At 42.5% G+C, this 27,348-nt stretch overlaps 2 protein-coding genes and 1 pseudogene across 8 annotated transcripts in view; all 3 read right to left on the bottom strand.

The window, feature by feature from the left end:
- Positions 1-1,454, bottom strand: part of LOC111959401 (kinesin heavy chain-like) — a 31,531-nt pseudogene extending 30,077 nt beyond the window's left edge.
- Positions 1,455-3,510: 2,056 nt separating this feature from the next.
- Positions 3,511-13,180, bottom strand: LOC111959646 (enhancer of polycomb homolog 2). Of its 3 annotated transcripts, none has more exons than XM_023981375.2 (14): positions 12,800-13,180; positions 11,649-11,808; positions 11,143-11,288; positions 10,764-10,970; positions 10,023-10,171; positions 9,377-9,512; positions 8,911-9,123; positions 8,704-8,787; positions 8,358-8,506; positions 7,830-8,155; positions 7,121-7,257; positions 6,799-6,949; positions 6,325-6,604; positions 3,511-3,943 (listed from the first exon to the last, which is right to left on the bottom strand). In XM_023981375.2, exons 1-14 carry the CDS (start codon positions 12,950-12,952, stop codon positions 3,871-3,873), a joined length of 2,364 nt encoding a protein of 787 aa, XP_023837143.1. In that variant the 5' UTR covers positions 12,953-13,180; the 3' UTR covers positions 3,511-3,870. The 3 variants fall into 3 exon arrangements, with proteins under 3 accessions (XP_023837143.1, XP_023837142.1, XP_070293664.1); XM_023981374.2 differs by having other exon boundaries at positions 8,680-8,787; XM_070437563.1 differs by lacking the exon at positions 11,649-11,808 and having other exon boundaries at positions 8,680-8,787; positions 12,800-12,878.
- A 481-nt stretch (positions 13,181-13,661) lies between these two features.
- Positions 13,662-27,348, bottom strand: part of LOC111959584 (methyl-CpG-binding domain protein 5) — a 45,314-nt gene continuing 31,627 nt past the window's right edge. Inside the window, exons 5-10 of one of the 5 annotated variants that reach the window (XR_002876693.2) lie at positions 25,063-27,210; positions 21,077-21,312; positions 19,953-20,922; positions 18,821-18,897; positions 16,613-16,688; positions 13,662-16,445 (exon numbers count right to left, since the gene is read on the bottom strand). Coding sequence is in view for 2 of the 5 variants with exons in the window: in XM_023981254.1 (XP_023837022.1) it covers positions 16,383-16,445; positions 16,613-16,688; positions 18,821-18,897; positions 19,891-20,922; positions 21,077-21,312; positions 25,063-27,210 (3,632 nt within the window). In the remaining 3 variants the exon portion in view is untranslated. Of the gene's footprint in view, positions 16,446-16,609; positions 16,689-17,176; positions 17,395-18,820; positions 18,898-19,890; positions 20,923-21,076; positions 21,313-25,062; positions 27,211-27,348 lie in introns of those variants that run through there. The other 4 variants (XM_023981254.1, XR_011475011.1, XR_011475010.1 and 1 more) reach the window with 4 other exon arrangements.

Raw genomic sequence — 27,348 nt, forward strand, 5'->3', positions numbered from 1 at the left:
GGTTACCTAACACTTCCCCCACTTTACAAATGATCCATGCATTCACGGCTGTGCTTCCCTTTGTAGTCTGTAATAGTTTGCAAGCCCTGCCACATCCGACAAGTGTCGGAGCTGGTGTAGAAGGTGTGAGGGTATGCAACCATACCCCCAACCTTCCCCTGGGCTAAGGCAAACACTGGTCAGGCCATATGAAACCATATGTGTGTGAGCAAATGATGAAGTGAATGTTTGTGTTGGAGTGTCAGTGTGCGTGAGTGTGTAGAGTCCTGTGAGTGTGCACAGAGGGTAAAAATACAAATAAAGTACAAGGGTCAACTCAAGCTCACTTAGATATTGCTGTGAAGTTGTATGTGTGTGTGTTTGATTGTATGTCATGAATGTAAACAATTTAACATTTGTTAAACACCACCACCGTTAGGCTATGGCAGCCTCTGCAGCCTCACTCTTCCCATGATATCAAAGTATTTTTTGAGAAGGCGCGAAAATGAAATACATTATTTGGTACAATTTTGATTATGGAAGATTGAATAGGCGTGCTTCAAACTATTTGCTTGGAATTGTTTGTAGCTGTCGTCTTTATCTGTGCATGAGAGCGCATCCAACTCAGTTTCCCTACCAGAAAACACGCGATAAYGTCAAGTGTTGAGTATTCGCGCACGCAATTCAGGAGGAAACAAGCGCGGATGAGCGTCYGCTCACTGGACCGCAGTAAATTACTGGATTTGCTTCCATTGATAGCAGAGTTAAGGAATTATTGATAAAAATGTCGGTCCCTTTTGGCGTTTACACCATTATTATTCCAAACAATTGCCCATTAAGGCCCCAATGAATCACCACCCATGTCCATGATCAATTTACACATCACCGTTTATTTTGCCAAACTGAATTTGTGAGTGAATATAAGCACCTGTGCACCATGGCTTTGTTTGTAGACTACACAATGCACATTAGGTCTATCAAATTGTTTTGCTCACCGTTATTACCACCGTATCTTCGCCCTTGAATTTCGGAATGTATTTGTCTCCTCTGTTGGTTCAAGGGCCTGAATCGGCACATCACTTTCACACYGCACTCAGCAGCATCCGCCATGTCCACAGTACTACGTTATATCCAAACAGATATCCCAAATAACTTTCTCTGCTTATCRTGAAGTTTACACCAGTTTCCTTCGAAGAGGTGACGTTAACCACTCCTTTCCATTGTGGTTCGCTGAAATTCAATCTCGAGCGTCCATTCCTGTCAATTAAACAATTGGTGGTAGGCTGAATTCAAGTTTAAAAAAATAGCTTGATGAATGGTCTGTTATGGATTTGAGTTCAAGATTCCATTTTCGTGGTCAAATATTTGCTTCAGACTTCCAGTATTCCGTATCCACCGACGGCGCCTTGCATCATAACCAGCATCCACCAATTTGAAGCTCGTCGCGCTGATGCTGTCCAGTCAATCCCATCTAGGTCCACCCAAGTGATGGGGATGCTGTTGTTGCGGCTTATCACGTGCTTGCATCCCGAACATGACACCTATGCAATTTTGGGAGCAGTAGTGAAATCATATTGATAAACGATAAAATAAGTTATTGCCATTGATATTACTTTGCAAATGTTGTTATACACCTAGTCCCCTAATTTAACTCATCACCACATAAGACATTTCTGTGTAAAATAGAATTGATGGTCCAATATGATCCTTTAAGGCACAGTGATGCCGAAACGTTGTTTTACCCAATAAATTACTGGGAGTTTATATATATATATATATATGTTCAGCTATTTTTTTTAATAGCTTGCAGTTTATTCAGAGTTAGTCAGCACCTCTATACAAAATACATTCCTCTGGGTGTGCACCAGCTCATGCTTCTTATTTGATAAATATGATATATATATATATATATATGTTCAGCTATTTTTTTTAATAGCTTGCAGTTTATTCAGAGTTAGTCAGCACCTCTATACAAAATACATTCCTCTGGGTGTGCACCAGCTCATGCTTCTTATTTGATAAATATGATCCTTTGAAAGCTAATCACTAAACCCAATGCTTCCCTCTAGTGGGTTTCCTATGAATGAGGGGGCCTCTGATCTCCCCAATGCTAATAATGGGTCCATTCAACCTGTCAGCCTGGTCTCATAGACGTAACATAGCTGGGTTAGGGGTTAAGTCTAGGGGAAGGGTTAGCTAACCTGCTAAATAGTTGCAAAGGAGCTAAAACTAGTTGCTAATTAGCTATAACTGTCCCTGATGAGATTCGAACACGAGATGTTAAGAGYTGTACACCTGACCAACCACTCTGCTTTTGTTTTTGCCTCAAGTAACCATGCCTTATGTAAACATACCAAACGTAACATATCTAATTTGAGCTTCCCGAATTTACCTTTACTATGTTACGTCTAGTCTATGAGACCAGGCTGGTCCATGTCTTTAGTTGGCCTACCTTACACATGACTAAAACCTCACTCTTGATCTTGTTCGGAATACATTTCAGAATGCAGTGAAGGATAACTACTAAGCACAGTATAGAACATTCTGAAGACTAAAACATAGCAACAGCTGTTGCAGATCCATACAATCACTTTGAGTAAAACTTCACTTAAGGCTAAATACATAACTCACTTCGGTGAAGAAATTTCAAACAAGAGGAAAAAGAGTTAATATACTGATATGAATAGATATGTTTATTTCCCTGCACTTTTTTCTGAAACCCTCCAAGAACAAGTAACAGGGAAACATGTATGTCTGAAGAAATAGTGCATGAACACTAGATAATTATCTAAACATATTTCTAATATCTGTACAGGAATCACTACATCAACTACACTAATCTACAGGAGAGGTCAAGCACCGACCATCAGACATCGTTTCAACATGTTTCTTGCCCCTTCACCAAGGGAGAAAAAAAATCCCCAAAACATTGATCTGCACCCCCCAATCCAAAGGGTTAGTCATTCAACAGAGTTGCCAAGTAATCTTAACGATTATACCGCGTAATACATTACAGATATGAATTTTACCATTCTATGTATTCCTCATTGGCTCCCTACCTGTTTAAAAAGACAAATATATTATTTWAAAAAATGTTTTCCTGCTTTACATTTGCAGATAGATCTTAGGATGCATTTATTTGTCATTTCAATGCAAATTTAAATAAATARGTTTGTATGGCAAATGGCACATTTAAGATTTCTTCACTGTTTTTGGAAAATTCTGCATCGAATGAAAAAATAAAAAACAGAATTAAAAAGACAAATTTCTGTTACAACTGACAAAGTAACAGAAAATTGTCTGAAGGGGAAAATACCATTACTAATCTAACGTTACTTACAAAAAGACCATATCTATTCAATTTGTGAAACCAAATCAAAAATCAGGATAATTTTTCCATCTTCAGAAAAAAAAGCACAAKAATAAAATATGCTAGCAACACCAATGTCCACATTTTGTGGATTCATTTCCTCTTTAGAGATACAAAAATGTAAACATTGCAAAATAAATAGTGAAAACGAGTGATACAGGATCCGTGGTTCATGCTCATGATCCCAACAACAAAAATGTATTTTTTTTTGCTTTTTTACATGTACATTTTTTTTGCATTTTCAAGTGCAAAAGCATGATGACAAATTCGCTAGAATTCAAGTAACAGAAAAAAAGAAACATACCAATGATACAAATATACTATTTTACAAGTTAGTGATATTCCCAATTTACAAAATGTACATTTAATAGACAAATTTGTTATAATATTTTGATATGCTCGATTCTGTATAGGTCCTTGTATATGCTTGCCCTCTGGTGGCTGGGGCTTGCATTCTTCCTAGCGGGAGGCGAGTTAGTTTGTCACATTCACCGGTCTGAGGGGAGGAGGAAGGGACGAGGTTATGTCACCTCCATTGGTACTGTGGTCTCTGAAATACCGTTCAACGCAAGTCTCTCCGGTTCGTGATTATCCCTGAAAAAAATTAAGAAATATAGTCAGTCATTATTCAGATAAAAAGCAAATTGGTATGCCTGGAAAATTAAAAACACAAGTTATGTACAGTACCAGTCAAAAGTTGACACACGTACTCATTCAAGGGTTTTTCTATATATAAATGAAGACATCAAAACTATGAAATAACACATATGGAATCATGTAGAAACCCCCCAAAAAGTGTTAAACAAATCAAAATATTTTAGATTTTAGATTCTTAATTTAAAAAGGCACTCTCACATCTGAGCTATCTTTTTTTGCAGGTGCATGGTAACAGTTGAATAAAATGAGAAAAAGAACCTGGCACACTGCTCGATATTAAAAAGCAGTGATAATAAGCATTACATATCAGCCTCACGGCCTTCGTCAGGGCTTTTGTGAGTTTTTAAATTAGCACCCTTATGTAGACCTAGCCCCACCCACATCCGTTCCACGCATCGAATGGGGTTAGAGTCGAGGGAAAATAAATACGTACTATCAAATATAACAATATGCATTTCATAAATATTCAAATAAAGTGTGTACATAAAACGTATTTAACACGTCTGTAAAACCGCAATGAGGACATGACCTACCAAGCAAGTTTTCATAAATCAAAGTGAACCGCGCAAGAAAAACATCAAAGTAAATCTGAAATAGGGGTATAATTCATGTTCAAATTTACAACATAACATATAGGCATTTCATCATTAAGACCTTTAGGAAATAATGTCTGGAGGGTGAAAATCTAAAAACATTCTATTTTGCTCAGAGTATTATTAGTATCACCTTCCCTGTCTGATAAACTTTCTCTATGCCACAAAATCTTTAAAAAATAAATACAAATATCACAGGCCACATTGACATTTAATAATTTAGATAACATGGGAGGTGGAGCACATAATGTCATTTATTTGGAACTGTTTTCCTGTATGTGGGTGGCAGAAATATTCACACTTCRTATTGTTGCACTGTGCGCAACCTCTGCATTTATAGCTGCCATTCGGAAGAGGCCATAAAAGAGCCTGGCTGATTTTCTTTTGTGGCTGGCAGTTGGCATGGACCAATTKATTGTGTAAACTGCGAGCTCTCCTATATACAATAAGTGGTGGATTCTTAAATTCAGCTGGCAAAGCTGGGTCCGTTGATAAAATATGCCAGTGTTTCTTGACAGCATCTCCCACTTTTCACGAGTTCAAAGTATATGTGGTTGTGAACATTACAGAATGTTATTTAGCTCTAGTGGCTCTTTTTTGATCAAATAGCCTTGAGGTGTGTTTGGGTCATTGTCCTGTTAAAACAAATGATAGTTCCACTAAGCCCAAACCAGATGGGATGGCAGATCGCTGCAGAATGCTGTGGTAGACATGCTGGGTAAGTTTGCCTTGAATTCTAAATATATCACAGTGTCACCAGCAAAGCACCCCAACACCACCTCCTCCATGCTTCACGGTGRGAACCACACATGCAGAGATCATCCGTTCACTTACTCTGCATCTCACAAAGACAACGGTTGGAACCAAAAATCTCAAATTTGGACTCATCAGACCACACTGGTCTAATGTCCATTGCTCATGTTTCTTGGCCCAAGCAAGTCTCTTCTTATTGGTGTCCTTTAGTAGTGGTTTCTTTGCAGCAATTCAACCACGAAGGCCTGATTCACGCAGTCTCCTCTGAACAGTTGATGTTGAGATGATGTGTCTGTTACTTTAACTCTGTGAAGCATTTATTTGGGCTGCAATTTCTGAGGCTGGTAACTTTAATGAACTTATCCTCTGCAGCAGAGGTGACTCTGGGTCTTCCTTCCTGTGGCGGTCCTCATGAGAGACAGTTTCATCATAGCTCTTGGTGGTTTTTGAGACTGCACATTAAGAAACTTCCTTCATGTTTTAAAGTAATGATGGTCTGTAATTTCTCTTTGCTTATTCGAGCTGTTCTTGCCATAATATGGACTTGGTCTTTTACCAAATAGGGATATCTTCTGTATACCACCCCTACCTTGTCACAACACAACTGATTGGCTCAAACGCATTAAGGAAAGAAATTCTACAAATTAACTTAACGCACACCTGTTAATTGAAATGTGTTCCAGGGAACTATCYCATGAAGCTGGTTGAGAGAATGCCAAGAGTGTGCAAAGCAGCCATCAAGGCAAAGACTTTGAAGAATCTAAAATCTCAAATATATTTTGATTTGTTTAACACTTTTTGGGTTACTACATGATTCCATGTGTTATTTCATAGTTTTGATKTCTTCACTATTATTGTACAATGTAGAAACAGTAAAAAATAGAAACCCTTGAATGAGTAGCTGTGYCCAAACTTTTGACTGGTACTGCATATCAGCCATTCTAAATGAAAGAAGAAATTGAAAGGTCTTACCTGGCCATGCTGCCGATGGCAGGCGTCACCTTGGGCACGCGCTCCAGGCTGCTTGCGGCCATGGTGGCCAGCTTCAAGGCAGACGGTGAGGGCCGGGCGTTGTGGTGGTGGTGGGCAGGGGAGACAGCGCTGCCGTGGCCCCGGTGATTGGGCAGAGACTGGGGTGCGGTCGAGTGGGAAGCAGGGAGCAGAGGGCCACCGCTGGAGGGGGTCCGACCTGACCTGTCCAACCCTGTGCCGCCCTGGGATGTGCTGGTGGAGTGAGGAGGTCTGGAGGTCCCTGCAGGAGAGGTGATATGACACCGTCAAACCTGAGTAGGCCTATTACCCGAATAAGCACATATCTTAAAATGTAAATTAATKAAGTGGGGTGGTCATTTAGCAATGACTCAATTCCTCTACGGAACCCAACAACAAAATAATATCTGAGAGTAGTCCATAGATTTCAAATGTATGATATATTCTGAAGCAGACCTAAAGGCTGGACGACGCCGTTGACGCTGGTGTTGTCTGGTTTGTTCTCATTGTTGACCTGGCCTGGAGCACTGATCACAGCTGACGCAGCAAAATGGGCGCCGGCCGAGTCAAGAGTCTTTGATATGATGCAGTCAGTGGAGCCAGCAGTCTACAACACAATATAATGACAGTCTTTAGAACAGAACACGGCCATAGCAGTCATCCAAACACACATGGAGCTGTTTGAAACCCATCAACACATGAAATGAAAATGCATTCTGCCCCACTGACTGGACTGAAGTCATTAGGAATGCTGTGTAAGGGGTGAAAGACTGTGTACCTGTGTGTTTTGTCGCTCGGGCAGTGAGAAATGCTGCTGGGGAGGAGGAGCTTTCAGCTGCAGTTGAGCCAGCTGCTGTTTCTGCATCTGGGCMAGAGCCTGCTGATGGACCTGGTATTGTTCCTCTGTGATGCCACCTGCAGATACAGGAGATCAAGGCCATCAGACTAAGAACAACAAAGATAAAAGAGACCAATACATATACTAAGGTGGTGTACAAAGCAACGAGGGAGGGAAGACTAGCAGACTGTAATACAGCATCCTTGAAGGGAGGAGGATATGGTAAGAAGATGAAGACCGCCTGCGGTGCCACTCCTTAACACTAGGGGTCAGAGAGAAGAAGCGGCCAAGGAAATTGCAAACAGAATCAGGAGAGAGGCCAGTTCCTCAATATGCAAGCTCCTAACATGCTACAGTTCAGTGGCAGTCTTTCCACTTCCCTGAACAAATAATTTCTGACTGGGAGTTGTGAATCAACCCTTCCTGGCAGTTCTGAGAACAGTTTCTGTAGAGAAATGTGAGGAAGACCAGGGGGGCTGACAGGAAAACAAAACCACAATGTGAAAATTAACAGAAAAACCAAATGTGTTCCACAAGCAGTACTATCACAATATAGCCAAGATAGAAACTGTATRCAGTTAAATTATGTTTGGTAGTGGCTTGGAAAGTGGAAGATGGACCTTCGCTATGGTGTTGAGGAGAAGCTCACCTGAGCCACTGTTCTTGGTGTGGACAAACAGCCCTCCAGACAACCTGTTGTCCATGGAAGGTCTACCCGTCCTGCCTTCCCCACTGCCGTCACCCTGGGTGGACCTAGGTCTGAAAAAGCGCCACCTCAGGGCTTGAATGTTGCTCAGAAGGTCTGTCAGCGAGGATGCAGAGCCAGGCATAGTTCGATGGTTCTGTGAGGGTACYTGGTGGTCAGATAGCTCTGGAACCGCAGAAAGGCCTTTAGGGAAGGAGGAGCTGAAGACGGCTGAGTCTAGCTGCTTCAGTACTCCATCCAGGTCTGACGATGCCCGATCCAACAGGACCCTGAGAGAAGAAGAGAAACATTCATTCTGATAAATCATAATGTGAGTTAACATTTATGAATAGACTTAAATCAAAGTCACGATAAATACCTAACCTACAATATACCTAACCTATAGCATAACTATCTGAACAGAAGACAGCAAAGACAAATATTTCAAAGGAGAATAAGTGGACGCAGTGTGAGAGGTATGCTGTGACGTACCTGCCACCTCGGCCCACCCTCCTACGGGCCAGTCCCACACAACGTTGGGGTACAGAGAGGGCGGTGAGGGACTGACGATGCCGCAGAGCATCCAGCCCTGCCAACTCAGGGTGATCCCACAGGAGCCCAGAGGTCTGGTCCAAACAGGGCTGGAGAGACAGGCAGAGGAAACCGTTACTCATTTAGGCTAGCTACCACAGTGACATACAGACAGGACCAAATACCACCTTAGCCACAGACTAGACCCAATAGCACAATATTACCACCGATACTAATAATGTGTGGAATTGCAAATGAATGTGAGAGAATATACTTTAATTACAGTTGTGATTGCAGTGAGACTCACAGCAAGGTAATGGCATCCTGCTTTCCTTCTGAAGGCAAACGTTCCATCTGGATCATTCTCCTCGTCCGGTTCTGATGGTGGAGACTGAAGGAGAAGACAAAACCAACACTATAAAATGCACACGTGCACACAAACTAAATATGTCATAACGCATGAACTWCTTCAATATGATATTATCATCAGGACCCTGTTCTCAGAGGTACTGACCAGTGGGTAGTCCTCCTCTCCAGAGCTGTGGAAGTCATACTGTTTAATATCGGCCTTGTTAACGATGTGCTGGCGCTTGGCAGGCCTGCCGGGGCGGCACAGAGGTTCCCGCCTGGTGTACTTTTTCTTTGGTCTGACAAAGTCAAAGGGATCCTCGTCCTTCACCGAGACGTGGTGGTACCCATGGTGCTGGAGACCACCAGACTTGTGCGTCTGAAAGAGAAAGACAGTGGAGTTAAAGGTCGTTAAGTGTCAGAGCCACACAGACAAGATTTCTTCATAGTCAAATGATCAGAGTGAGAAGAGTTCATTGCTGCACTCAATTTCTTGAAATGTAATCAGTGTGATGCAGGTTTCATCCTCCAGCATCTCCCTATTCTGAACTGCTTGATGGTCAAATGTAACCCCCCCCCCCCAGGTAAAAGTAAAGCGGTAATGTTATGGTTGATAGAAGCCCTAATATTACCTTGATTTTGATCTCAGCTTTGTGGTTATGGCGGTTTCCGTTGGTTACAGTGATKGGAACTGTGTAGACGGGCTTCTCAGCCAAAGGGGCTGTCACCTCACTGAGGACTTCACCCGTAAAGTCACCCATCTGATATCTACACGGAAACAACACATAAATAATAAGAATACATTCATTCAATATACAAGGGGGGAATTTAACAAAAATAAAATAGGCAGCTGTAACTTCACCATCATTCATTTTGACTGACGGTATTCACAGTCAACATGAAAGAACAGGACGAGACAAGCCTTTTTTTTCAGCACCGGGACTAGTAGTGTGTTACAGTGTTAGAAACTAGGTGACCTGTAGCCTGCTCCGACAATGACCACCCGGCATGACCTGCAGCCCGCTCCGACAATGACCACCCGGCATGACCTGCAGCCCGCTCCGACAATGACCACCCGGCATGACCTGCAGCCCGCTCCGACAATGACCACTCGGCATGACCTGTAGCCTGCTCTTACACAGGAAGCCCTGCCGGGTTCCTCCATGCACCACTAGCAGGACACAGGCTACAGTCACACGCGCATTGTGAGAAACAGGGCACCAATAAGGCACAGACTGCAATCTCACAACACCCCCCTCCAATGCTTTTAAGGCTCACCTTTTCTCCACCACCTCCAGGGTGAGGTGCAGCAGCTCTCTCTTGCTCTTCTCCCTCCGCTTGATCATCTCCAGGATGGTGACCGTCCGGCTGAACTCCCTCCTCAGCTTCAACATCTTCTCATAGGACGCCTCATCATTCTTACGGTTCTAAACATCGAGAGACATGGTCAAACAACTATACCAACCCTCAGGATCATCAAGCCTACACAGGAGACCTGAGTGAGTAAGGGTACAGGGAGACATGAAAATGCTTGGAGCACATTACAGGGGCGACAACATATTGTAGCTAACATGAAACAAATCACATGCAACATCATTCAATTAATAATTAAATTGTGCAAGGCTACAAGCCTTGATAGGACAAAAACAATTTTTTAAAGTTTTCCTTTGCAATGGGGCTCCTGAGTGGGGCTCCTGAGTGGCGCAGCGGTCTGCGTCTCAGTGCTAGAGGCGTCACTACAGACCCTGGTTCGATTCAACCGGACATGATTGGGAGTCCCATAGGGCAGCACACAATTGGCCCAGTGTCGTCCGGGTTAGGGTTTTGTCGTCATTGTAAATAAGAATTTGTTATTAACTTAATTGCCTAGTAAAATAAAAAAAATTAAAAATAAGAGTCGCTACAATGAAGGTCATCACAGACGGAAAGAGCAGCAAATGATCGCCTAATACTGAAACTGCATATAATCTAAGTGCGAGGAGACACTTCAGTCCAAGCCATGTGATTCTAATTCCTCACCTTCCTGGTCTGCATCTTCTCTGTGCGTCGTCTGAATGCCACGTAGGCGTCGTTGTTGGTGGAGCCGTCCCTCTTCTCCAACTTGATGAGGGGGATGAGCGACGGGCCCCGGCAGTTCTTCCTCTTCCTCACCCAGTAGTCGTACACGGCCTTCAGGAGGTAGTCATCCTCGTTCAGCAGCAGYTTGGCCTCTGTGATAGTGACCATCTGTGAGAAGACGTGAGATKAAAGTTTAGTTTATTACAACGTTTCCCTTGATTATTTTCCAGAGCAAACGCCTCTTAAAGCAGCATTACAACCAGGTTAATCTTTTATTAACACAGAGAACCTCTTTAGATAACACAATTGCTGCTGGTCCAGACGGAGGGTGTTATGTTACCTGATTTGTGCTGGCTTTCTCCAACCTGTCYACCATGGTCTCAAACTGTATGGGTTTGATTTCCATCTTGCGGTTGAGTCTGTTGAGGAGGATCTCATCCTCTGAGTCCATGTCATAGTCTGGCTGCTCATTGTCCAGACCCAGGGCTGTGAGAGGAGGAAGAGAGGATAAAATGAAGTCAGCAAAGGCTTTCTTGGTGCAAATGCTTTAGTGTAGGGCCTCTTTAACCAATTACAGTTGGTCGGCTGCTGGACAGATTTCATCTTGTGAAAGTGATGTGGTAACAACTGACATCAATTGTTCTGTAACCTTGGCTAAAAGACACAGTCAAATATGTACTAGCTAGCTGGTCAAAGAGTCACTATTCAGATTTGGCACGCAACCTTTCAGAAACTATTTGATAGCTTGTCGACATTTGTCCTCTGAGTCAATATGCGTGCGTGTTAGAGAGTTGGATTGGAGGGGGTCTAGCCTACAGAGGCTGCTTCCAAGGAAATGCTACTGACGCTGGATGTGGAAGAGCTGTTTGGGGATCCTGAGCTCTCCTTTGTAGAGGCGGTCGTAGTAAGTGATGTTGCTCTCTGCCTCAGGCACCGGGATGACCATGTTCTCCTTTTTCTCCCTGAAAACCGACTGAGCAGAGATGGCCCTCTGGAGATGGTGCTCCTGAGAGAGGGAGAGAAATATTCTATTTCTTTGAAACCCTATATTTGCACAATTCAGAAAGCGAGAGAGTGAGACAGAGGAAGAACCAGATAAGAGTAAGGGAGAGAAAGAATGATGAGATTATCTTAATGTGTTTACTTTGTAACTGACCTGCTCTGTATTTTAAACGAAATAAATCCCATGTTTGCATAGCATGAATGCAAGAGGCTGCCTTTCATATACTGTACAAACGGAGAGCAGACAAGACCGTTTTGTCTGCAAATAACACTCTGTATGCCCTGGGTTCAWTGGCAGCTCAGCTGCACAGGCAAACCAACAGCRGCTTGCAGCATGGTGATGAAACCTCCTGCAACAATTTGAAAGGTGTAGGATTCTTTCATTGCTGTTTGACTGCAGGCAATACTACATCTGCACTGATGTAACAAGAATAGAGATCAAAGACAGAAGTAGCTAGCTACCCTGCTAGCCAACAAGTGGGCCAAGGTTCTTTTACGGCGCCTATAGCCATCTGCCACCCATACATCTCCTGTTAGTTACTTAGTAAAGACAGCTAGCTAGAGTTAACCCAAGTTAACTAACCGTTAGCCAACTAGTATACAGTAGTCACTTTATTTAATTACCTACTTCAGACATATACAGTTGGATAAGAAACTCACTGTAAATTAGCTTGCTAATGTTAGCTACGCTAACTTGTTACGACAACGCACGCCTGTTTGTTATCAATAGCAACCAAGAAAATTTGCGTAAAACCATTCACGTCACTAGTCGAAGAAAGCGTCGCCAATCATACAGAAGCCTCGTTGTTTACGCTATGAGAGTATATATTGGCGTAAAGACCACGATTTACTACGCAACGAGCGTGAAATGAAGGACCCTCARCATAGACAGAACATACGCACAAGACGTTGCGTAAACGCATCAAGAATACAATCGCCCTGCTGTGCACCTGAAATATTTTTTAAGAGATCTCAATTTTAAAACGTTTTCWTACCGATTCTTCTTCTTTTTCCATCCCCGTAGGCATTTGCGGCACAGCCCGGTTGATCGAAACGCAGTCATTTAGGTCTGGAAGGTCTTTGTTGCGGTATATGGGGAGAGGTTTGGCGGCGTCTAGCGCTCGCGCTCGGAACGATAGTTTACTCATTGTTGGCCCCTWTCGCAATCACATTGAATGCGAAGAAAACATGTATCCCGCCCGAATTCGCTCAAAAATTCGGTATAAATCCACAAGGGACTCCGCTGTTTCCACAATAGAAGGATTCATTGGTTCTCATTCGGTCGAAATTCAATGTGAAAAGCCATTTCTGGTCGCGTTCACATGGATTTAGAAGCTATTTTTCTCGGTTGATCCTCTCCCAGTGCCATGGAAAACATGGCGGACATGTTCACAGCGTCTGAGCAATCCCGACAGCCAGCGCGACACATCTGAAAAACATGGGCCCTGGTGTTGCGCGCGCATCTCATACAACACGCATGAAGAAATCATGTAACATGGTTTTAATGACTATACATGCAAACCACCACACTTTGAATTTTGCCTAGTTAAGTATTACTTTTTAGTTGTTGGAAAAACATATAACATGGGGATTGTTCACTTATCCCAAACACTCAGCCCAGTATGCTCAATAACATTTCTGCCTATCATTTCAAAAGTTGCAAAGAGGGTAGTTGAACAATTTACAGATCACTTAAGTGTCCTTGAATATACAAAATATAACATATTTTACACTGGCAATGTAAAATACAGATGTTTTTGGATTTGAAGTGAATTAGGGTAGGTGTGTTGTAGTTAGYTGCTTTAAGGGGAAACTGATAAAGACTGGAAGAGACTATAAAAATCACATAAACCACAGTTGATAGAATACATAATTTTATTGCAAAATTAATGCAATACTTTGTCAAATTTGTACATCCCTATGGAACAAACACAATGGAAAGATTTTGAACGAAGCATAATAGCCACCTTCCACTGCCTGAAATTTCAGGCACACTTTTTTAAAATGTGAAACATTTCTGCTGGAGAAGCAGAAAGGGGAGATGCTACAGCTGTTATGTATGCAGAAAGATATTAAAAACTATAAGAACCTCAAGTACAAAATATACTTCAATGTTGGTGCCACATTGTGACTGTTAAAATGCCAAATGACTTAAAATAAAAATACTTTACAAAAATGTTTTTTCTTCCCCACACCATAAAACCAATGTGGGCCACTCAGCTTGTACCGTATGTCCTGAAATAAAGATCACAAAATGACATGGAAAAAAACATTCAATAAAAAGCTAATTCAAACAATGTTTTTTTTTAACAAGATGGCAAAACATTTATTCCATATAAACACAATCACTCAAGATCATTGCAGTAGACAAAAAGTTGAAAATGGAAGACCTAAATAAWTTTAATGCAATGTAACTCATAATACTTTCATGATAAATAGGCCTAGTATTAGGCCAAGTAATTTGAAATGGAATACAACATTTAACATGATTTACTTAGTCCATGAACTAGTGGTGAGCTCTTCATATTTTAGGAGTAAGAGTGCTAAATGAAATAATTATAAACAAGATGGATATAATGTTGATGACACTCGTATTAATAACACTTGGTCACCTAGCGATTACATTTTAGGATGACCTGTTGTTCTGTTACAATTGAATACAGATGACTTGATATTGTATTTCAAATACAACATTTTTGGACAAACTTATCAAGAACATTTCAGTTTTACAATTTCAGATTTACCCAMGACTGATCAAATCAGAAGGTTCCCCTCCTGAGTCAGGGTATAAAGTACAGAAAATTAAGTTCACTCATTTAATATAAACATTTAAAAATGTCTTCAGGCTGTGGGTATATACTCAGTTTTGACACGAGTAAGAAGAAAAAAACACTATATGCACATACAAGCATCCCAAAGAAATTACACTTCATAAATAAACACAAATATATAAATTCATATTTAAAAACCACTGACTGAATATTTATCCATATATAGGCTGTTAATTTGTTAAGAGAAAAATATAACACTATAAAGGCTTTTCAGAGTGTACAACTCTTAGTATTATTGCTAAGTAACCATTTTAATGCAATGTAACAAATCTACAAATAAATATGGGGTTCATAAATAAATAATAAAGTACAAAAGCAACAAAAACAATGAAAATCAACTAAATTAAGGCCACCTATTCAATAGAGTATTAAAAAGGTAAATAATATAAACTAAAAGTCCCAACTTGTGATGGGGCATAGCTTTGGCAGCTGGGGGTTATAGCATTGGATATAAGGCTCAAATCAAAGTTCACTCTCATACTTTCTTGGGTCGTTTAAACTTGCTTTTCAGAGCAAAGAAAACCAATGCGTATACTAATGATCTCTTCTGAACTGTAAATGTGCAGTTCATCCAATAAGGCATTTTGACACTTGAAAATGACACATTCAAGAGTATATATTAAAAAAAAAAACACAAAACAGAGCAATGCTCAAATTACATGATTTGCACCATTTAAATATTAACTTAATTGTAAATTAAACACTAGTGACAGAACCATATATTACAACTGTTAATATTGAATACTTAAGTTTCAGAATGCATGTATACCACAAATTTGTTTATACTTTACAATAACTTACCCTTTTTTAAATGAACACAAAACACTCACAATTAAAGTCATTTGGCAGATATAACACAGAAAATCTGTATCAAAAATATTCAGAGAAAATACATTTTTACTTTGGGAGTAAATATAATTTAACTTAGAGGCATTTTTTTTAGACTCCTTCCCTTGATGGCTTTTTCTTTTCTTGGATAAAAACATAAGAGAAAGTATTTGCATGTCTCTCTATGTTCAGATAGACCCACAGTGTCCATCTTCAAATCTACCAGTTTACTTTTCTTGGGACTCTGTATGCCTTTCCAGCAGGAGAAGAACATCCTTGCTGAAAATAGTGTCTGTTGAAGTTCAAATGTTCCTAATCCTTCTGCGGTTTGATGCATGTTTCAATAGATCTGTAGAAAAATGCCTTTATGCTGCTTTTCTTTTGAAAAAAGAAATCTCTGGCCGCACTGTTTTGTGCAACATAAAAACATGGAAGATAGACATGTACATTAGAAAATGAGCAGTAGATCAACTCATCTATGATAATACTGAACAATATATACAATTAAATCACTGAATATAATGTACTGTTTTCCTTTGTCTATTGTACATCTAAAATGCATCAGAAATATTTGTACCAACAATTTCCTCATATGGAAAAGAATGAGATTCTATATAAGGACAAGCTAGCAGTGGATATATCATAGCGATTATTTTGCAGCTAGGTTCCTCCACCCTTTCTTGTACTTCTTTCACTGTCAGTGTCTTGGTGGTGGTCAAGGTGGAAGGGGTGTTGACTAATTGTAGCACCAATCCAGTTCGACTAAGTACCAAGCTGATTTAACAGAGTGGACAATGGTCRCGTCTAATGCACACACAGCTAACTAGCTAGCGGTTCCACATCGGCTACAATGAAACCCATTGGCTAGATGGACCGCTACTCAGAAGGCCACTGAAGTAACAGATCCACACATTCACTGTCATCTGGAGATCTTCCTCCTCTTGGGTTTAGGGGTCTTGACTTGTCGGTCTCTCTGTGACATCTGGTGCGCCAAAGAAATTAGGAAATAAAAATGGAACACCATCTTTAGAGACTGTAGACTCACACACATTTGGGCACCCAAAGGTCATGTCTAGAAAGGTGTGTATATACAGTACATAACCAAATACTATGAATCTAACCATGATGTTTAGACGTCAGAGTACTCACATTGCCCGTCATCTTATCCAGCTCGCTCATAGCCTCCTGTATAGCAGCTTCTAGGTTGTTATTCCGTTTTCCCCCACTGTAAGAAAGACAACATTTGTATTACTGTATCTGATAAAAACTAGAGGAACAGATTTTATATATCTATATATTTTTATTTATTTAACTAGGCAAATTCTTATTTACAATGACGGCCTAGGGTTAGGGTTAGGGTTAGCTGCCTTGTTCAGGGGCAGAACAACAGATTTTTACCTTGTCAGCTCGGGGATTCGATCTAGCAACCTTTTGGTTACTGGCCCAATGCTCTAACCACTAGGCTACCTGCCACCCCCTAGTTCTATTTCTATCTATCTATATCCAGTCAAAAGTTTGGACGCACCTAAACATTCAAGAGTTATTTGTACTATTTTCTACATCAAAACRATGAAATAACACATATGAAATCATGCAGTAATCAAAAGTGTTAAACAAATAAAAAAATATTTTATATTTRAGATTCTTCAAAGTAGCCACCTTTGCCTTGATGACAGCTTTGCATTCTTTTAACCAGCTTCACGAGGTAGTCACCTGAAATGCTTTAACAACAGTCCTGAAGGAGTTCCCAAATATGCTGAGCACTTGTTGCCAGCTTTTCCTTCACTCTGCTGTCACTCATCCCAAACCATCTCAATTGGGTTGAGGTCAGGTGATTGTGGAGGCCAGGTCATCTGATGCAGCACTCCATCACTCTCCTTCTTGGTCAAATAGCCCTTATACAGCCTGGAGGGGTATTTGGGGTCATTGTCCTGTTGAAAAACAAATGATAGTGGGACTAAGTGCAAACCAGATGGGATGGCAGATCGCTGCAGAATGTTGTGGTAGCCATGCTGGTTAAGTGTGCCTTTAATTCTAAATAAACCACTGACAGTGTCACCAGCAAAGCACTACCACACCTTCTCCATGCTTCCCAGTGGGAACCACACATGCRGAGATCATCCGTTCACCTACTCTGCGTCTCACAAAGACRCGTGGTTGGAAACAAAAATGTGGACTCATCAGACCAAAGGACAGATTTCCACCCGTCTAATGTCCATTGCTTGTGTTTCTTGTCCCAAGCAAGTCTCTTCTTCTTATTTGTGTTMTTTTGTAGTGGTTTCTTTGCAGCAATTCGACTACGAAGGCCTGATTCACGCAGTCTGCTCTGAACAGTCGATGTTGAGATGTGTCTGTTACGTGAACTCTGARGTGCAGTTAATTGCAGATTTCTGAGGCTGGTAATTAATTAACTTATCCTCTGCAGCCGAGGTAACTCTGGGTCTTCCTTTCCTGTGGCGGTCCTCATGAGATCCAGGTTCATCATAGCGCTTTCATGGTTTTTGCGACTGCACTTGAAGAAACGTTCAAAGTTCTTCAACTGTTCTGTATTGACTGACCTTCATGTCTTAAGTAATGATGAACTGTTGTTTCTCTTGCTTATTTGAGCTGTTCTTGCCATAATATGGACTTGGTCTTTTACCAAATAGGGATATCTTCTGTATACCACCCCTACCTTGTCACAACACAACTGATTGGCTCAAACGCATTGAGGAAAGAAATTCCACAAATTAACTTAAGGTGCACCTGTTAATTCATATGCATTCCAGGTGACTACCTCATGAAGCTGGTTGAGAGAATGCCAAGAGTATGCAAAGCTGTCATCAAGGCAAAGGGTGGCTACTTTGAAGAATTTGTTTAACACTTTTTTCATTACTACATGATTCCATGTGWTATTTCATAGTTTTGATGTCTTCACTATTATTCTACAATGTAGAAAATAGTAAAAATAAAGAAAACCCCTTTTTCCCAACTTTTGACTGGTACTGTAGATTTCTTTTTAAAATGATCTAACCTCTGGACATTTTTTCTTAAATCACGGTATTTTCAATATTTATTAGCAGCGCTATTTAGCGGATTTGGTTGATTTTGTTGTCTCAAACCAGTGAGATTGACATTCTTCATCAAGAATATGGGAAATTGCAATTATTGAAAATGAAAAAGTGGGACTGTTGCTCTCGTTATGTAAATTGGTGCATTTACTATCAACAATGCATTAAACCTATTTTTCCAGATTTTTTGCATTTTGGCTAAACAAATAATAGCAATGTGAATATTGGAGCGTGACAGACAACCTGGTTCAATTTGCATCCAGAGACAAAACCAGTTGAGAACCACTGATTAGGGTAAGTAACTTACTTTCTAGTTATTTTGTTTGCTTTGTGTAGTGTCTCCAGATCCTCTGTTAGTGTCCTCTGGAAATTGTCTGACTCTACCTGAGGGCAAGTAGAAAAAAACATTACCAAAACACTGACCGGGGGAATAAAACCAAAACTTTACCAAAGGATCATCTGCATTGAGTGTTAAGACAGCCAAGTGAAACCAAAATAACATTACCCTGTTCTCAGGACAGGAGTTCTAATTGAGTTTGCAGAATGACTCATGTCAAAGCAATGACTTCATTTAACACTCAATAATCACAACAATTCAACTTCAATAAAGCCTTATTGTCTTATGACTAACTGGCAAGCTTCTTTAATTAAACACACRACAGAGAATTCAACAGTTTTCTAATTAAAAGAGGCATTTTCTCCTACCCTTCAAAACTGCTTTCAATTTCTGTTTTACTCAACACAAGGAGTCAGATTTATTCAAATAGCTGTCCACACATAGGCCTATAAAAAGGATGGGTGTGGCAAATTCATCCACCACTGCATATTATCTGTAAGGTCAAACTAGGCAAGAAACCAAACTGAAATAACACCTAGTCCAAATGTTAGCCTAAATTAACGTGTGTCACGCTATAAAAGCAGATTCCCCCAATCYCAAATTGAAGAGCCTGGACAGTAGTTTTGAAAATAACAATAGGCACAGTAGGCTGTAAATAAATTCAAGCAATGGATGTCGACAGAAGTGAAAATGGGGGTGAAACGACTAATTCTTTGGCATCTCTGAGGCCGTTGGCAGTGCCACAGAGCAGAAATAGTTTTTGAATGCAGAACACCTGAGTTGTTCTCTTTCCCTGCCATGCTCCTTGTGAATAATATCCTTTAGGGACATGCCATGCCTAATGTCTGCACATTTTAAAACTCCTCTCTTATACAAAGCATTATCAAAGGTATGGTGCACAACAGTATTAACAGCAAAAGTGTAATGTAAAATAGTGTTGAAACTGAGGGTGAAATTGTGGCCGAGAACTCCACTTCCTTATGTGGTGTAGTCATGTGACCAATCATAATCACACAACACTGACAATACAATAATCTCACTTTGCCCTGTATGCTGTTCACCATCCCAAGGGAGTACATGTGCCCCTCGCTCCCCATCTTGCCTGGCCATGGAGGGAAGCCGTTGCCCTGGCCCCAGAGCARCTCTCCCGGGTAGTGGGTCTGAGTTCTTGGCCTGTGGTGGAGCTGGAGCCCCTCACTGGAGGAGGGTGAGTCCCCAGGCCTCAGGTCCTCCTCGCCGCTCAGGCTCCCGTTCAGGTGCCCATTGTAATACCTGTTGTAGCAGTGCCCGTTGAGTTGGCCGTCGAGTTGGCCGTTCAGATGTCCGTTGAAGAGGCTGTAGTCCTTGGTGAAGTGGCCCTCTGGTGGGGACAGGCTGGGGTGTCTGGGTCTTCCCGAGGTGTGGCCCCTACCGTTGCCGTTCATATGGGCATACATACCACTGGGGACTTGCAGTGGTGTTTGATCTTGGGGGCCTAAGTGGGCCTGACCTTTGGGCCTTTCTGGGTAGGTGCCGTTTCTGCTCTGGGCTAAGGAAAGCTGTTGGAGGGGCTCGTCATCACGCCACAGACCAGCCTGCTCCTTGCCCTCCGCCTCTCYGTCCCATTGTCTTCTCTGGGCTCCACGTCGAGGCGAGCGGAATCTTGTAGGAGATTCCATGGCAACGGGGGAGAAGATGTTGTTCCGTTCAGGGGTCTTCTTGCGGGGCCGGCCCACCTTGGGATGGTGTCGGTGCTCCGGCACTGGCTCCTGAAATGAGCGGAGGGGGCCGGTGTGGATGACAGAGTTGACCGCATGGGAGAGGTCAACAGGTTCGCAGACAACAGTAGCAGCGAAGGTACTGCTACCACCCGCTGATGTAATGACATTAGACGTGCTCTTGCTGGCCATGCCCATCGCTTCCCTGTGGATAGGATCAATAACTTCTCCCCCACCACTGTGAAGGCCCTGGGGAGACTGGTATTCTCGATGACCCTCCTGGAGGCAAGGGGCACCGGGTTGGGACATGGACATAATCCCCGGTCGACTCATCATAGCTCTGTTGGGCAGTGGAATCCTCTCAGGCAAACCCCCCTGTAACAAAAAGAGAGGGAGAAGGGCTGTTATGTTGACAGTAATCAACAATAATCATCCTTAAAATACAACACTAATACATATACACAGAAAGTAAGAGAAAATAAGGCTGAAACAGACCAGGAACACATCAGCCTGAACACATCAGCCTGACCTGGAATCTCTGAAGGAGGCTGTTCATGGGGTTGGAGGCAGCTCCACCAGGGAGAGGGGCAACAGGATGGGAACCCTGGCTCTGGAACCTGTGGAGCTGCTGGCTCTGTATGGAGTGACGACCCGAACCCTGAACAAGCTGTTGCTGTGTATTGGCTTGGCTGCTCCTGATGAGAGACTGGAGACTCTCCTCTTGGGCCTGCCTCAGCTCACAGCTCAGAGAACTACTGACCTCAACTGTACAGGGAGGGAGGGAGAGAGAGAGAGATGTGAGAGATTACAAAGAAACACAAGAGGGGTGAGAAAGTTGGGAGAATGAGGAGTGAATTGAGGGATTAGGTGTGTAGAGGGAGATCTGATCATGAGTGAAGTGAGGAAGGGAGAGTCTAGGGAGATCTGATCATGAGGTCAACACTGCTCCAAGCTAACTGAGGCYTTTCAAAGATAAGCAAACACTGAAGTCTTGGAACTTGGCAAACTACAGAGAACAACGGGAGACCTAACAGACTGTGACGATCACAAAAAGCAGGGGATTCTCTGAGAGGAAGTAGTGAAGGGGGATCACTTGGGAATAGCACAATCACTCCAAATAAGACAATTACCTGTGGTAATTGGAAGAGGATGTGTTGRAATACAAAGAGACAGTAAAAGAGAGCAGTGTGGTCGTAAAAACAAGCCCAAAATGTACTCCCATTTACTTCCCTTGATTTGTGAGGACTTGATTGAACAAATACGAAAGAAAAAGGAAACCGACAAAACAAGTGAGAAAAGAAAACAATGTTGTTGAGATGAAAATCAAAGGGGTCAACTGGGGTTCATTTGGGCTTTTCCTGACTACACACTGACTCTTAAATCAAGATGGCCACTGACTCTTAAATCAATCAGGATATAAAATTTGAACGTACACTTCTAGAACTCGAGCCATATGCCTAGATGGATATCCATACATTACCTCAAAACTGTCAGCAAGGGTATGGTGTAGAACAGGAGAAGTAGTCAACAATAGCAGTCAGTGACAACATTAGGAGTCTATTGCTATTGAAATAAAAAGGTTCATTTAACAAAAACAGATGACAAACCTCAACAAAGTAGCCAGTAGCCACCATGATCCGCTAACTTTGACGGTTTCGGAGGACATTTGCTGAATCCACAGAGCTTGGACAGGAAGTGAATGTGATCATATGTGTGGAGCTCCTGTATCGAAACAGAAACGCATCCATGTTTATGGATGTGTGGCACATCTCTCACTGTAAGGGCATTGGCTTGTCCAGGTGAAAGTGCTCCCTACTCTCTGGCAGATAGCTAGTGACTAGACACTACTATGAAAGTGTATAAAATACAAGATTCCACCTACTGTAATTAGCTTACGYTAAAGGGTTCATCTGTCTAGATACATTCGACTCCTGATAATTGCACATCAAAAGGAGATGCAATTTCCCTTCAAGGGGAGTGCATCTCACTAGTCCCAATTCAAATTCTTAATTTTCTCGTGCCATCGCCTGCTATCTGCATTCACAACAATCCCAAGCCGTTGCATACATCAGGAGTGGACTGTACGTAATTTAAATCAGACTAGTGCTAAGAGAATGTATCTAGACTAAATGCCGTAACCAACCTTTACTTACTACGTATCACCTCAGAATAAAATGACAAGAGACAAAAAGTATATGGTGGCAGAGCTGGTATCCTACTCATCCACCCAACTACCTACAACCATTAAGATTAGAGCTGGGATGATAAACCAAAAATGATCGACACCGACCATACCGATCACTTACCGCAGACATTTTTGCTGATATCATTCATTGCAATAAGTAGCCTAGACTAGAGAAATGTGAAGTTTGAAATTAAATAAGTTCTCTAATATGGGTGACTGTTAAAGAGACAATTGATGGCTACAACCCTCAAACTAGTAGGAGTAGTTTAAAGAATAATAATAAACAGTGTGGTGCACATTGTTATAAACGTATCCTTTGGTTTATCATTATGGCATCAACTCAGGCAATTTATAACCATATGGATTTTTGTCCATATTGCTCAGCTCTAATTAAGATCAAATCCCAATCTCAATAATTCAGATTAAATATTACATTACTTGTTTACTAGAACCGCTGTTCTCATTTTCCATGACCCTCTCACCCATCCTTCGCTCTCTAAGAGCAGGACTGTAGGTTACTAGAGGCTAGCTCCAGGACAGAGACATTAGCCAAGAGGACGCACATAGCCGTCTGATACACGAACCAGTGACGCGTGGCTAGTGGCGCTTCTTGGGCTCTCAGTCACAGACTGTCACCCTTGGCAATGCAGAGGCCTGGCTGCAGACCACAGAGGACATAGCAAGGAAGTGCATTCCACAACACCGAGGTCTCGCCACTCACTGTCTAAAGGCTGATTACAATGACACAGATAGAAACTAGKCCTACTGTTTACAGTAGAACAACTTCTAGCATAATACTTGATCATCTAACTTAGTGAGTCGTCGTTTGGTCTTTATCATTTCATACAATGAGAAACACACATTATCATAATAGCCAAGATGGGAGAGTTGAGTTTCAGGTCAAAGCATTGCTGAAATGATGACTTAGTTGAGCTGAAAATGGGTTAAAGAAATTAGAGCCCCCCCCCCCCAAAAAAAGCACGAACAATAAGGCCTGATGTGAGAAATACAAGTTGAAAAACATCAGAAATGTTTTATCTGCCTGCTTGGACAAAATGTTTGCCTTTAAAGAGGTTTTGCACAGGCTTAAAATACATCACTTTTATTTGGCTATGCAGCAGAAAATGTTTTGCGGTCAGCTCAATGTTGAAAGCTTCTAAAAGAGCACAAGTGACAAAGACGCCAACAAAATGAGACTGAACTGAATGAAAAGGACAAAGAGTTATGCAAAAATAATACAAAATAGTCATTTTTTTGTGATCATTGTAATAAAGTAGGATAATGTACACTACGTTAAAAAGTTTGGGGTCACTTAGACATTTTCTTGTTTTTTTTTTGTCCATTAAAATAACATCAAATTGATCAGAAATACAGTGTAGACATTATTAGTGTTGTAAATTACTATTGTAGCTGGAAACGGCAGATTTTTTATGGAATATCTTCACAGGTGTACAGAGGCCCATTATCAGCAACCATCACTCCTGTGTTCCAAAGGCACGTTGTGTTAGCGAATCCAAGTTTATCATTTTAAAAGGCTAACTGATCATTAGAAAACCCTTTCGCAATTATGTTAGCACAGCTAAAACTGTTGTCCTGATTAAATAAGCAATAAAACTGGCTTTCTTTAGACTAGACTAGTTGAGTATCTGGTGTATCAGCATTTGTGGGTGATAACAGGCTCAAAATGGCCAGAAACAAAGAACTTTCTCCTGAAACTCGTCAGTCTATTCTTGTTCTGAGAAATGAAGGCTATTCCATGCGATAAATTCCCAAGAACCTGAAGATCTCGTACAACGATGTGTAATACTCCCTTCACAGAACAGCGCAAACAGGCTCTAACCAGAATAGAAAGAGGAGTGGGAGGCCCCGGTGCACAACTGAGCAAGAGGACAAGTACATTAGAGTGTCTAGTTTGAGAAACAGACGCCTCACAAGTCTTCCACTGGCAGCTTCATTAAATAGTACCCGCAAAACACCAATCTGCCGTTTCCAGCTACAATAGTAATTTACATTAACAATGTCTACACTGTATTTCTGATCAATTTGATGTTATTTTAATGGACAAAAAACATGGTTTTCTTTCAAAAACAAGGACATTTCTAAGTGATCCCAAACTTTTGAACGGTAGTGTATATCCAATTATTTGCAATACTAGAACAAAAACTATACCAGTTCTCCATAAGGGCGCACAATAAATTACTGTCCTTCGCTTAACCACAAAAACGTGTAGGTAGAGACTATTGACTTAAAACATAATACAAATCTATGATTTTGCTACACACTTAGGATAAGAGGACAAAAGTAAACAAAATCAAGAAACAGCCTCTTACCTGACTTAGAGAGGGCTTGGACACTGCCATTGGACATCATGGGAGGCAATCCTGCCCTGCCTCTGAAGTGGGGGTTGCCTTGCACCTGGGATGGTTTCTGATAACGTCCAAACTGCTGCTGCTGGTGAGAGTTTGGGTTGTCCTGCATTGACCCCATGGCTGCATGTTGTCTACCACCGTAACCCAGTACCCCAACGTTCCCAGCTAAGGCGGGATCCTGCATTACGTTCATTGGCCCGTTAAATTGCTCCATGTTTAGATCTTGGCCTGAAATCTGACCTTCGTTGTTCATGTTCTGGAAGAAAGGGACCAACGCTCTGCCCTGGAGCTGAGGCCCCCGCAAGCTCTGCTGCAAAGCTGACATATGAGGCAAAGCTTCCTCCAAGAAGGGAGATTTGCTGGATCGGGCTGGGCTGTGGCCCACGTGGCTTGGCCCATTATGGGCACTCTGGTGGCTCATGGACTGGAGTAGCTGGGCCATGGAGGTGTTTGAGGACAGGCTACCCTGCTGAAACATTCTCCTCAAAGGCTCTGGAAAGCTAGCCGAACTTGATCCTGAGCCACCCATTGGATGCTTGAGCACGTCGAAAGCCCTGTCATTGTTGACGCCACCACCGCTGACATCATTGGACAGTTTCCGCTTGCGATTCGCCTCTCTCTGCTGAGCCATACCCATGAGTTTGTCTCTTAATGCTGCTCTTCCGGTTTGAACCTCGCTCGCCAACGGCCCAGGATTAGGTAGATATCGCTGGTTTAAAGTGCTGTGTCCATCTAGGTTCCCACCTCTGCCTCCACCAACCAGCCCTGGGTGTCCCAAACCGCTGCCACTGTGAGCCTCTGCAGCCGCTGCGCTGTCGGGATGTTTGTTTTGATTCACTAGCTGTGCTTTGGCTGCGGCTGACAGAAGACTGCTGGCTGGGAAGGAAGCGGGATTCTGCTGATCTAGCATCTTGTTTAGGGGCATTCCTACCGAGTGATTCCTTTGAAGGACACTATCAGAACCAGGAGCTGGAGGGCACATGGAGTTGGAATGCCTGCTTAGACTACTGTTCCCTGGCAGGTAGTTGGGGTTATCGTTCAAGTGATGGAGTTTGTCCATCTTATATGAACTTGGCGGCATTGCAGGTCGAGGGGACCCCAAGGAGGCCCGAGGGGACCGGGGAAGTGGCTTTGAACCCCCACAAGGAACCTGGAGCCCCGTGGGGTGAGCGAAGCTCCCGTGTTCAGAAGATCCRGAGGAGCAACGTGAACGGTGGGGTGACTCCTCCACCCTGGCAAGGACAGGCCCAGCCATATGTACCGGGGACACAATAGGCGAGGACGAGACAGATGAAGGGGTAGGGTGGTGCTGGACCCTCTGGCCATGCCCAACATGTCCAGACTTCCCAGTTGGTAAAGGCAGGTTGCTGGGCAAAGGGACACTGGTAGGGGGGATGTTTACATTCATTGGTGGTACCTGAGAATGGGCACTGTGTTGGAGGCCAGATACATTTGACACTAAGGGACCCTGGCTTGGAATGGGGTCCAGGATACCAAGAGGGTCCATCTCAGAGGAGGGAGGGAGCTGAGACAGGGACAAATGCGACTGTGGGTGTGGATGGCATGCAGGCTGGAGCTTATGTTGAAAGTTGTTGTGGGGGAAGCTGTAGAAGGGCTTCTGCATATTGGGGCTTTTGGCATTGACAGGTACATTAGTCCTTCCTGCTATGGCACACGAGGGCTGGGTGGCCGAAGGCGAACCGTGGAGCAGAACACTAGGTGGTGAGAGAGGTGTAAAACGATCACCGTTCATAAGGGCAGAGCCTGGGCTGCAAGCTCCATGAAAACCAAGCATGTTGGGCTCAGGACTCCCCAGAAGTTCAGTCCTTGGGGAGGGAGTCCCATCACCATAATGCTGCGAGCCACATGAGGTGGAGGAGGAGGGGCTGAGCAGGACACTGTGGCGGATACGGTAGGGTGACCGTTGTTGGCTACAGCGACCACTTCCCCCCAGTCTTGTCCTGCTGTAACCAGAGTACGGATCTCTCTGAGGAGAACCCAGTTCATGGTTATAGTACCGTTGACCAGGTATTGTCATCTTGTTGGGTGGACCATCGTACATATTGTTCTTTATTGCTGGATGACTCATAGGACCCACCGTCGCCGAACCTGCAAAGCAGAGTAATATTGTTCATATTAGTAATCTTAGTTAGTAGTCATCTTAGTTTTGTCAAGTTGATATTACAGATCAAAATTGAGATGATTCTGAGTGACTCACTCAGCATTTTCCATTCTGAACTTGCAAAT

This window comes from Salvelinus sp. IW2-2015, linkage group LG36 (genome assembly GCF_002910315.2).
Source record: "Salvelinus sp. IW2-2015 linkage group LG36, ASM291031v2, whole genome shotgun sequence".
In the NCBI taxonomy this organism is placed as follows: Eukaryota; Metazoa; Chordata; class Actinopteri; order Salmoniformes; family Salmonidae; genus Salvelinus; species Salvelinus sp. IW2-2015.